A 12500-nucleotide genomic window follows, 5' to 3' on the forward strand; every position below is an offset into this window, starting at 1 on the left:
CTATGTTTTTTACACATTAAATAGGACACCCAGACCTGAACCATGGTGTATTGGAACTATGACGGCATATTCCTCATTGTTGACGTATTTGATATATATATATATATATATATACATATACATATATATATAAATATATATATATACATACATATATGTATATTTCTTTTCATAAACAATTATTCCTTTACGACAAAAATTATATTTACTAATAAAACTGTAGTAATGTAACAGCAACGAAAGATTGATTTGCATTGTTCCGATATATCATGAGACAGGCTAGAGTGTAGACTACGTGTGCATCCATGGATGCTTTCATGCATGCATGCATGGATAAAATGAATGAAAATCCTATTTCTTTTCAGCGTCGAGATTTCTGGCTAGGACTCCCTGCACTGCGTCATCTCAAAGAGGCTTTCCAAGGACGTCCCAGAGAAGAACTATAATCATCTTCATTCCTTGCCCCCCAAAAGTGAATAAATAGACAAATATATAAATAAATAAATAAATAAATAAAAAAATGTATAGATGCGTGCGGTCATCACTCAAACCAGGTAGTGCTGATCTAACTTATGGGTACCACAGCGGCCGCTGAGGTCTCTACGAGGTTGTAGCAAACGTATCTCTTTACGACGAACATGTACGATACTCTTAAGTCTACGAGGTCGTTAAAGACTCCTTCATATAAATCTATGACCTGAAGACGATACACGTCTCCTGCAGTTCGCAAGAAGATACTAGCCCTCTGTCGTAATTTGAACTGAAGAGGGGGCTGAACATTTTTGTGATAAAAAGAACTTACCATGTAGAACCCGTGGTGGGGCAAAAGCCTGTCAGTTGCGGCAAGCCGCTGTTGTTGTTCTTGTTTTTTTGTTTTGTTTTTGTCCCAATGTTGGGTCGCCTCCACATCTGGCCATGACTGTAATAATTTGATACAAATGAACTGTGCTAATCTATAAATATCGTATGGAACTTATGGTAATTGATTAGAAAAAAATGCATCTCCCTAGAGAGAGTTCTTCTTAGCCTTTCTCGGTCCTAAGATGAGAAATTTCGATGAGAAACCCCGGAACCAGCTAGAAGGTCGAGTATCATCGGCAGAAAAGGACAATAAGGGTCATGTTTAATTTTATTTTCTTTTTTAAAAATGTATACAAATAAACACGCAGCAGTTCAACAATTAAATTCTCCTTCACTACACTCCAAAAGAAAGTAAATAAAGTGACTGTTTGTGTTGACAAATGTCGACGACGTCAGTTTAAAATAAACAGTAAAGCTGTTCGATTTCTTTTCCCGTGGCTTCCTCCTGGAATTACCAAACACGTCAACCATATCACGTGTTTATCACAAATCATCTAAAAACGTCACCACAAATTACGATGGAATAAATAACACAGACTTTATAAGACACTGATTATACACAACACTAATGTACCATGATCGTGTCTCGCCGGGCATGTGATTGTGACATCGATTTGGACAGCGACATGACGTAAGCAAGATGGACGCAGAAATGATCATGAGCATCAGAAGGGAAATGAGCAGATCACAGGTGCGCGGGAACTTATTAGTATTCTTGGTGTCCCAACGCAATTACCTATTACTTGATAACCATGAACTTCCTCGATATAACTCAGCAACAGAGCAAAGAGTACATAGTTATTGATTGATGAAAAATATGTATTCCTGATGTAGTTTCTCGAACGGATAATGTTTGCAATTAAATTTTCATTGAGTAAAGATGTACTGATAAAAATGTCACGGACTAAGTCGCGCAGGTCCCCACCACCATCCCGGGGGATCGAACGAAGTCGTGTGTGAAGAGTTAATGCAAGAGTCCCTTTATACAAAGAGTCGCGACAACTCCGCAGAATGGCCAAAAAAGGCGGTGTGTCCAGAGTTGTCGTAACTCTCTGTATAAAGGGACCTTTGGTGCATCCAAATGCACAAGAACCCGGCATATTGAGTGAACAAACGCAATAGGTTCGAAGGATTAACAAGAGCAAATGGTGAGCACGAGCGGCGGAAAAGATTTGGCCACAAAATGGCTTCCTGGGGCACATGACTGATATTCATCGTATTGTCATGTCGTAACTCTCTCTGTATAAAGGGACTAATCGTAACGACCCCAATCGAGGGACAAACTGGGGGGGGGGAGGAGAACAAACGCAGAAATGAACGAGTTTTCGAACTCTCAGTAGTTTTGACTACCATTGAAAGCCTGACTATAGTACGGACCATTTTTCTTCCTCACAGCAGAAATCTGGTTCTTGATCAAGATATTTTTCATAGCGCAATGGTTATAATCACACCTTTAGGGTCGAATATAACTGAATTGAGACATGCGTCTAAACGGCCAAAGCAGCGCGGACCTAGAATCAAGTAAATCCAAATCTCACCAAAGATTTTTAAACAAAGTAAACAGAGTTTAGTCAGGACTTTGGACTAGAAGATAAAGTATTATTCTTATTGGCATTCCTGCCTCAATAATAGAAAAATTGTACGAAAAGATAAAATTCACACTTAAAAAAATATATATATACTATTAGTTTGGTGGCATGATTTCATGGGTTTGGATCCTTTCTAATGAGGTTGAATCACTCTTAAAGGGATTGAATCCCTCTTAATGTGGTTGGATTCTTTTTAGAGAGTTCGGGTCCTTTAAGAGGAATCCAATCCTATAAGGAGGGATCAAACTTCATTGAAAAGGATCTAACCCCATTAAGAGTGATCCAATCCCATTTTTAGAATCCAAACCCCTTAAGGACTTTGCTCTGTTTAAGGGAATGCGATTTCATGCAGTTCAAAGATGAATAGATTAGTCTTGCGTAGGCCAGCACACAGTAATCAAAGAGATCATAAGATCACGTCTCTCAATAAATGAAAAAATAGATAAATTAAAGATAAAACAAATCCATCTATTGTCATATTTGAATTTTTTCTTTTCTTCAATAAAGGTGTTCTTTGAGAGATTACTAGTCATCGTTGTAGAAATTAAGTAAACAGCTTGGTATATTTTTCTCTCAGGTGTGTGTGTGTGTGTGTGTGTGTGTGTGTGTGTGTGTGTGTGTGTGTGTGTGTGTGTGTGTGTGTGTGTGTGTGTGTGTGTGTGTGTGTGTGTGTGTGTGTGTGTGTGTGTGTGTGTGTGTGTGTGTGTGTAAGCCGAAATGAACTCATACTCAGGTAAGCAAGGAATATTCTTCAGCTAAACAGAGCGAACTGACGAAAGCAATACACGATCCGTGAGAAAGAAAAATAAACCCTTCAACATAATCAAAATAGTGTTTTTATATGTCTCTAAGCTCCATCCTGTCCCTCTTTTACGACGACAATGACGTCGCACTACGTCACGCAAAGTAAACAAGACTGCACTGAAATAAGGTCCGGGTTGGAGATAGCGTCTCATACGGCCACAGACAGTGAGACGGGCACACATCAGGCTAATGTTGGACAGGCAATTGACACGTTCTTTGGAGTTTTTGGCTGTCGTTTTAGGCACCTCTTCAGGTCCTCGAAGTTAGTCTCTTCCCGCTCTGCCGGTTCTCGATGCTTTTCTTTTTTATTTTTCTTCATATTTTCTTCTCTCTCTTTTTGCCGTTGAGTTCTTCCAGCGCACGAGACAGTGCAGACCTCCACCGTAGCTATTACATCTGAAGAAATGAGCAAGTTTCGAGGTAGTGACGAGAATCGAACAGTAATACGATATTTTTTAAGATCACAATGACATAATAAATCATATGATTTAAAAAACGTGTGTGTGTGTGTGTGTGTGTGTGTGTGTGTGTGTGTGTGTGTGTGTGTGTGTGTGTGTGTGTGTGTGTGTGTGTGTGTGTGTGTGTGTGTGTGTGTGTGCGCGTGTGTGTCTATCTCTCAGTGGGTATGGGCATATATCCATGAAATATCCCATTGTCCTGAGGAATTAAACGTAGCAGATCCTAAGAATATTAAGAGAATGAACAAATATTTAAAATTAAAATAAAATTGTCTTTCCCCCCTTCTCCTCCCCTTCTCCCTCTCCCTCTCACGCTCGGCAAAGTTCCCCCGGGGATCTTACCAGTGGAAGCCCCTAGGTTCCTGTCAGGGCGTGGTGGTCTGGCCACTGGCTCTGCACCCGACCCAAGCGGCGGCGGTGACAGCATTGCCCGGCGACTCGGCGACGCCTCCTGCGAGAAGGAAGAACAAATTGAGGACCCAGGAAGGACACGAGGGTTTGTACAAACCCTTAAAATATTAATACCTTCTGAATACACACGCATGTGTGTATATATATATATATATATATATATATGTATATATGTATATATATCTTTTCAACCACAAATCACTTTTAATTCCATGCCATCGCAGTCGAGACAGAATAGCTCGAAGGAGGCAGACGTTGGAAATTGAAACATTGTCGAGCCGAGGACTCGAACTCAGCTCACCCGTGACAAAGCGGCAGTGACTTAGCCCAATACGCTATCAAGAGCTATCTCTCTTGATAGCGTATTGGGCTAAGTCAATGTTTCAATTTCCAACGTATGCCTCCTTCGAACTATTCTCAGTCTCGACTGCGATGGCATGGAATTAAAAGTGATTTGTGGCTGAAAAGATATTAATCTGTTCACTGGGAACCATTCAATGTATATATATATATATATAGATATATATATATTTATATATCATATACATCTATATATATATATATATATATCATATACATATATATAAATATGCATAGAGATATATATATATATATATATACATACATATATTTAAATATGCATATATATATATATATCATATATGTATATATATACATATATATGTGTGTGTGTGTGTGTGTGTGTGTGTGTGTGTGTGTGTGTGTGTGTGTGTGTGTGTGTGTGTGTGTGTGTGTGTGTGTGTGTGTGTGTGTGTGTGTGTGTGTGTGTGTGTGTGTGTGTGTGTATGTTCAACTTGGCACCGAAAAGGACTCCCAGTCAATTTTGTTCAGCTCGGAGGAACGGTTCTCAGCCGGAGGAAGGGCGTGGGGAGGGGGGCGACTTCCTCTTCTGGGGGCGGGAGGGGCACATAAAGTAATTAGGGACACTGAAGAGACACAGAAGTATTTGAATAGGTCACATCAATTCAAATTATAATCCTGTAAGGTACTACATTTTTGTTTGCCGTTTACAGTTGATATGTATGCGTAGATGGAAATATTTGAAGATATATATATATATATTTCTGATAGTGGCTACGAATTGGGGAGGGGGGGGTCCCACAGGCATATTGCAAGTCAAAATGCGGCCTTCGCCAAAAACAAAAATACAGAGAGCTATTGGGCTAAAGTAGCGCCTCCTTACCCCCAGGGAGTATCGAAACCGGTACTTGGGGGTATCCAAAAATGCATCCTGAGGAAATATCAAATTAGTAATTTGCGTAAGAGTTATACTTTATTGATTTATTTACTGAAAATAAAAATAAATGTTCCCTAGAACTCAGCTGTTTGCTCATGGCCGTCTTGTTTTCTCTTTCTTACAGTTAATTAAAAATTAAAAGTCGGGAGCTGTAGACTAATATTGGAGAGGGGGGGTATCAGATTGACTTGAAGTTGAACTTCGGGACTGAAAAAAGTTTAAGAACCACTGACTTGGAGGAACCCCTAGGCAATGAGGAAGGGTCTCAAAACTTCAAGAACCACTTCGAGATTCGGACCCACCTGACCATTTGGCTCTGCCCCTTCGCGACTTCGCCCGTCTCCTGTAGTTCGCCGCCGCGATCATCTTCCCAGGAAGAGGCCCGTGGGGATCCGGGAGAAACACATCCTCCTCCAGGTCCTCCACAGGCGTGGTGAGGTGGACCCCCGCGGGACTGGACCCGTCTGAGTGCCCGTGAACCCTCGCCGATGCCTCAGTAGGGGAGGACACCTCGTGCGGGTGAAGGGCAATGGGGGAGGAATGGGACGATGGGTGCCGCGAGATGTAAGGGGGAGTGTGAGGGAGCGGCATCGGTAGCGTTTGTTGTGGAACGTAAGGCTGCGGAAGCTGTTTCGCCGTGTATGGCAACGATTGTGTCGTGGCATAGAGAGGTGGCTGGGGCGGAGTGTGTGGGGGAGTGTGTTGAGGCGGCAGTTGGGGTTGGGGATGGTGGTAGGGTGGTAGGTGATGCTGATGAGGTAGAGGAAGACGCGAGGACGTGCCTGCTGAAGGCGTCGAAGGAGGTGACGTCATCTGCCCGATGGCGCCGTCTTGTCTTGGGGGTGATGTGGATGGCGCCTTAGGAGGGGGTTCGTGGTTCACTGCCGGCTCTCTGCGATAACCCTGAGGGAGAACTTGTGGGTAGGCTTGCGGTTGAGAGGCTAGGCCAGGGGCGTGCGCGAGGTGCGACACATTAGGGTAGTTGTGGTTGGGACTGTAGTTGTAGGTCCCACTCTGATTTTGGATGACCTGGAAGGAGCCCTTTCCAGTCACTGCTCCCACGTGGTCCAAGAAGGCCTGTGGGTCCTGCTTGAGATGCTGGTGGTGGTGGTGATATTGTTGTTGTTGTTGTTGTTGTTGTTGTTGTTGTTGTTGTTGTTGTTGTTGTTGTTGTTGTTGTTGTTGTTGTTGTTGTTGTTGTTGTTGTTGTTGTTGCTGCTGCTGCTGCTGCTGCTGATATTGTTGTTGTTGATGTCCCTGCTGTTGATGTTGTTGTTGTTGCTGCTGCTGCTGCTGCTGCTGCTGTTGTTGCTGTTGTTGTTGCTGTTGCTGTTGCTGTTGCTGTTGCTGTTGCTGTTGCTGTTGCTGTTGCTGTTGCTGTTGCTGTTGCTGCTGCTGCTGTTGGTGCTGCTGCTGCTGATGATGATGGTGATACCGTTGTTCTTGTTGTTGCTGATGATACTGATGCTGTTGCTGGTGATATTGCTGTTGCTGGTATTGTTGGTGGAGATACAGATGCTGCTGATGATAACTGTTTTGGTGGTTCAGGTAATCATTTCCACTCACGTGATTAGAGGGAACTTCTCCGCTTATGTGTTGCTGCTGAAGTCTCCTTTGAAGCTGCGTTTTCTGAGACGACTCTTGGTGGCTGCTGCTGGGTCTTTCCTGAAGAAGTAGGCCTTCCTGGGGCCGCAACCTACCCGGAGGTCCCGGCCCCTCCTGCAGAAGAGGACCCTCCTGAAGAATCGGACTTCCTTTGAGGGCGGTTCGTTCGTGAGGCTTCGAACTTACGTAAGGACTCGACCGTTCAGGGAAATACCGTCTCTCCGAAGTGGCTGTAGGACCTTCTTGGGGAGTCCTCGACCCCTCCTGGCTGCCCCTTGAGTCTCGCCGTGAATGTGTCCCTTGGGGCTGCCCTAGAGGGTGACAGTCGTTCTCCGAGGGGCGGTGGCCCGGGTCATTGTGACCCTCATCTTGAACTGACGTTGTTCCTCGAGACGGGCGCTTCCTGATGGAGGGATAAGGTGAAGGTGCTGCTTGTTGTGAGCTGGTGGTCGAGGAGGAGGAGGAGGAATAGGAGGTGGACAGATCAGAGGCAACCGTATGGAAGCTGACGGGAGGTTGCAAGGTGGTGAGGGATTGTGAGGTAACGGCAGGTTGTGAGGTAGTGGGACGTGGGATGATGGTCAGTGACCTTGGGATGGTGGAAGGTTGCGAGGTGGTGGGAGGTTGCGTGACTGCCTGAGGTAGTGAGGGGGACGGACGTGGTATGATAGTAAGTGAGCGTGGTATGGAGGGAGGTTGTGGTTGTGCGCTGCCAACAGGTTGCGAGAGAAGGTGCACGGAGGTAGGGACTTGTACAATGGTGAGTGATCGTGGGGCGCTGGGGGGTTGTGAGGTTGTGAGAGGTTGTGTGGTTGGGACAAATCGTGATGTACTGGGATGTTGTGAGAGAGTAAGAGGTTGTGAAGAGGTGGGAGATTGAGAGGAGGTTGGAGGTTGTGAGGTGGCGGGAGGGTTTGAGATGACGGTAGGCTGTGAGGAGGTGAGAGGTTGCGATCGTGAGGTTCTGTGAGATTGTAAGCTCGCAGGAGGTTGTGAGCTCGCGGGAGGTTGTGAGCTCACAAGAGGTTGTGAGGTTGAAGGAGGTTGTGAGTTCGTGGGAGGTTTTAAGTTAGCGGGAGGTTGTGGGTTCGCGGGAGGTTGTGAGTTCGCGAGAGGTTGTGAGGTTGTAGAAGGTTGTGAGGTTGAGGGAGGATGTGAGGTTGAAGGAGGTTGTGAGGTTAGAGGAGATTGTGAGGTTGAAGGAGGTTGTAAGGTTGAGGGAGATTGTGAGATTGAGGGCGGTTCTGAGGTTGGAGGAGGTTGTGAGGTTGAGGGAGACTGTGAGGTTGCGAGATATTGTGAAGTTCCAGGAGGTTGTGAGGTTGCGGGAGATTGTGAAGTTGTAGGAGGTTGTGAGGTTACCGGATTTTGTGAGGCAATGGAAGTATCTTTAGAAACATGAGGATGAACGGAGGCAAAGGGTCTTGAAGTAACGGAGGACGACACAAAGGTTGAAGGTTGCGAGGTGTCAGGAGGTTGCGAGACAGACGGAGGTCTCATGCTGAGGAGAGAAGGGGACGGGGTTGAGGGTGGACAGGTGCCCGCAAGTTCAGGTGTGGTGCCGGGAGGTTGCGAGGTTGCAACAGGTCTTGGTCTTCCTGACGAGGTTGAAGACGATGAAGGTGACGAGAGAGGTTGAGTGCTGGGAGGGGTTTGCGAAGGAAGGGTGGAAGAGTGGGAGGTAATGTGAGGCTGCGAGGTGATGACGGTGGTTGTGGTTTCGGAAAACCGTCGGGTTTCTGACGTTCTTGTCATCTTCAAAACTCCTGAAGACTTCCTTGAAGCCCCTGACCACTCGGCGCTTCCAAGATGGATTCCTGAAATAAAAACATCAGAATTATACTCTTGTTCTGGTTTCTACCCGCTGAAATACAGAATAACATAACCGTAACTGTTTACCAATAAGTGTATAATGCCAGTCTACGGATTTAGAACATTGACTGGGTTTAACTAAAATAGATTACACATAAAATAGCGAAATAAAAAAAATCCATCTGTACTTTGCCGTTCTGCGACTCTGAGTAGCTGTGGTGAATGTGCTAAATTAGTGATATATATTTATTTCCTTTTTTCATATTCAGGGAGTTAATTAACCCTCCTGCATACCTCCCAACACATTGGAGGGGGTAAATTGGTCACAAATTTCAAAAAATATGTTTTTTTTAATATAGAAAAATACCGTAGGACATAATTTGTCATATTTCCTCTAAACAAATTGTAAGAAATAATCCCAGGTTGTTTACTCACCTGCTTTGGCTCCCGCAGAGTTTGGGTCACGATCTTGGCTTACTGAGGTTATACAAACTTCATATCAGAAATGCCAGAGATCCAATATCCGCGGGCGTGCTAGCCCAATCAATAACTCTGGCGCCTTTTAATCTACCGGCCGCAGGGCTCTTTTTTCCTCAGGTTTGTGTCGGCCCTTCGGCAAGGAAGACACACTGTATAGTGCAGTGGTTCTCAACGTGGGGGCCATGGGGGCCATGGGAGCCATGGGGGCCATGGGGGCCCCAATGGAACCATGACAAGAGTTCAGGGGGGCCATGGCCTCTGCTCTTACAAACTATACATTTCTATGTGATGTGGTCTAGTTAAGTAAGTTAAGCATATCACAAAAACATATCAAACAAAAGATAATTATGATTGTCAACTTTGTAATAAAGCAAAGGGGTTTTCTTCATCAATATTCTATTTATCTATTTATCTACTGTTCCATTTATTTATCTATTTATTTATCTATCTATTTTTTCAACTTTGTAATAAAGCAAAGGGTTTTTCTTCATCAATATTTTATTTATCTATTTATCTATTATTCCATTTATCTATTTATCTATATATATTTTTTTTTTTTTTTACTTTTGGTGAGGTGGGATTTGCGAGAAAAATGAAAGAGAGCCACACTATTATTGAGAATTCAAGAAAAGGAGGGAATGGAGTGAGAAAGATTGAGAACCACTAGACTATAGTGGCTAGAATTTTACACAAGAATATATAATCCATGCAATTTACGCACTGTATCCAGAAAGACCATCACTGAGGGACTTGTGTAATACAATTGTAAATGTAGTTAGAAAGGTATTTTCTGTTTTATATTTCGCCATCGCCTATTCAACAGCGCTTCTATACTAAAGAATAATATAGACAGATAGTGAGAGAGAAAGACAGTAGTGACTGTCAAGGAGGGAATATCAACTGGAAACTACCCCGTATGCCAAAGAATCTACTGCTACCTTTGACTGATGTGTGTTCTTGTGGTAGTTTCTTGCCATAAACTAGAAATCACTATCCAACTCCCTATCAGTTGCGACAACCCGTAGGGTTTTTTAGACCGATGTTTGGGTCGCCTCCCCGCCTGTCCAGGGCTGTCTGGCACCAACGCAGGAAGCCCGCAGCGGGTCCCGGGCATCAAACTCACGACCACTTGCTCGCGAGTTCGACACCGTATCCACGGGGCTATCGCACGGCCCTGCCATACCGAATTTTCTATTCGGTTTTATGTTGATGTTCACGTGCGTATAAATGTAAGGATGTGTGTGATTGTGTGGGTATACATGTATACACATTAATGTTGTACCAGCATTTATTTGTCACTGATGTTGAATTTCTTCTTTTATTTTATGGCTTGGTCGATTTTTTTTTTTTTATTATTAATTTTTTTTTTTTAGGGAATTTCAAAGTCAATGTTCTGTTCTTGTTTTATTTCTCTCTGTACACGTACCAATGATTTGCACTTCCAGAATAAAGGAACCAATGCGACCTGCAGACTCCCAGCACTTACATTTAACCCTGCAATACACGGAGGCACCCTTGTTGTAAGACGACTAAAATCGCGCAGTGATGACCAGAAAAAAAAAAATCTTAAGCTTGTTTCACACCTGTCGATTTTTCGCCGTGCGCCGTCCACGACACGACGTCGGGCTTTCAAATACCCATGAATGTCTATGGACGCTTTCATACGTGGACGTGGTCGTGATGTGTGAAAATATCTATAGACACCTATGGTTATTTGAGATTACGACGTCGTGTCGTAAACGGCGCATGGTGAAAAGTCGGTACGTGTGAAACGAGCTCAAGTCTTGAAGGGGTAAGAGAGGGTTTTTTGACTTAAAACACCTGAAGGTGTGAGGTTAAGTACTGAATCGGCCATGAATGACACTGCAATTCTGCGTTCTGCTCGGACTCGAAAATGGACTTAGACAATTAGTATGACACTACACCCTGTAATCAGCGACTTGTGACCTTCTAGACTTCTGTAAAATTTTACAACTTTTCTTCGCTAAAACCATGCACATCAACTATACAACGTACCATCCTCGGCCAGCGAACAGACGGATAAAACTAAATACACAATGACAAATATTTCTTTATGTCTGACCTTATATGTCTGTGGTTTATTTTTTGTCTTATCTATGCCACTCGTATTGATAACCCGTATGTTTTTATAACTTAAAAATCTATTGCCCACATTTGCGCACCTTTCTTTTCAGGAGTTTTTATGCCCTCACAGCCATTACTTTTAAACTGCTGAAGGTTTTGTGACTAAGATTTTTTCTCTTTTCCTCCTATTTCTGTCGTTGAATATTTCCCGGTGACGTACAGATACTTGTTATCTTCAATACAATGCATAACATACAGTAGAAGCTTATAAAGGAAATGAAAATATCTTTGGCCACTGCCAGGATTTCAATACTGTATGCTGCCACTTCCTTCCAGATTCATTCTCATATTTCCTTGTGAATGGAATAGAATCATGTAGTAAACGCTGAAACTATCGGTTCTTTTAAGAGAAGATAAGATAACTTTATGTATGGGGATGATAGGTGGTAATGGACATAGAACTGCTTAGTGTAGGCTTTATGGTCTCTTGAAGTTTCTTTTCATTCTTGTTCTTATATTTGACATTCCTTTTTTACGAGCTATCCATGCCTAAGTCTATGCCTTCATTCAGTATTCTGTAATCTGTGATCGGCGTATTTCTTAGGTTGTACCTACGACTCGTGTTCTTTATCCATTCCCAGCCTGTGTCCTCACCATCAGCCTCTCTCACTTGCCAACTCCCTTCAGGTGCACAATCCTCACCGCTATTACCTTTGTTTTTATCTACACAGTGTTCTTTTCTCTCCCCCAGCATAATAACTCCCTCAGCCTGCCTATCCACACTACCCTCTAATTGGTTTCCAATTTTCTTCTCCTTTATCGTAACCTCGAGGTTATGTATGGCAATAGGAACTGTACTCATCCTTGCTTCTCTCTGTCTATCTATCCGATCCGCTTCCTCATCTGAGCCTTGCTGGGTCCTTCCGACTCCCAGAGTTTTCCTGGTACCAGAATTCGATGTGACACCTTCGCGTGGATCAACATGAGCAGTGAGGGGCACCTTATCCACTCTCATATCTTCACCAGACGTACTCCCTGGAGAAGATACGGAGAATTAGTGCAAAGGTGTAGCAACAGCCGTGCATCGGGGAATGTGTCATGTGGTGTATCTGATCTTCTCAGTGCTGGCCGAGTGGT

General features: G+C 43.7%; 2 protein-coding genes across 2 annotated transcripts in view; one reads left to right on the plus strand and one right to left on the minus strand.

The window, feature by feature from the left end:
• LOC143029245 (juvenile hormone esterase-like) overlaps positions 1-3155 on the plus strand; it is a gene marked incomplete at its 5' end in the record, with an annotated part of 7674 nt that extends 4519 nt beyond the window's left edge. Inside the window, 1 exon segment of the mRNA XM_076191932.1 lies at positions 366-3155. Within this exon segment, the coding sequence (XP_076048047.1) occupies positions 366-446 (81 nt within the window).
• The window catches only part of LOC143029242 (uncharacterized), a 48166-nt gene continuing 38708 nt past the window's right edge, over positions 3043-12500 (minus strand). The window contains exons 3-5 of the mRNA XM_076191931.1: positions 5684-8803; positions 4055-4163; positions 3043-3650 (exon numbers count right to left, since the gene is read on the minus strand). Coding sequence (XP_076048046.1) covers positions 4078-4163; positions 5684-8803 — 3206 coding nt within the window. The 3' untranslated portion in view covers positions 3043-3650; positions 4055-4077. The remainder of the gene's footprint in view (positions 3651-4054; positions 4164-5683; positions 8804-12500) is intronic.

This window comes from Oratosquilla oratoria, chromosome 10, assembly GCF_046742065.1.
Source record: "Oratosquilla oratoria isolate Oo_2021 chromosome 10, ASM4674206v1, whole genome shotgun sequence".
Taxonomy (NCBI): Eukaryota; Metazoa; Arthropoda; class Malacostraca; order Stomatopoda; family Squillidae; genus Oratosquilla; species Oratosquilla oratoria.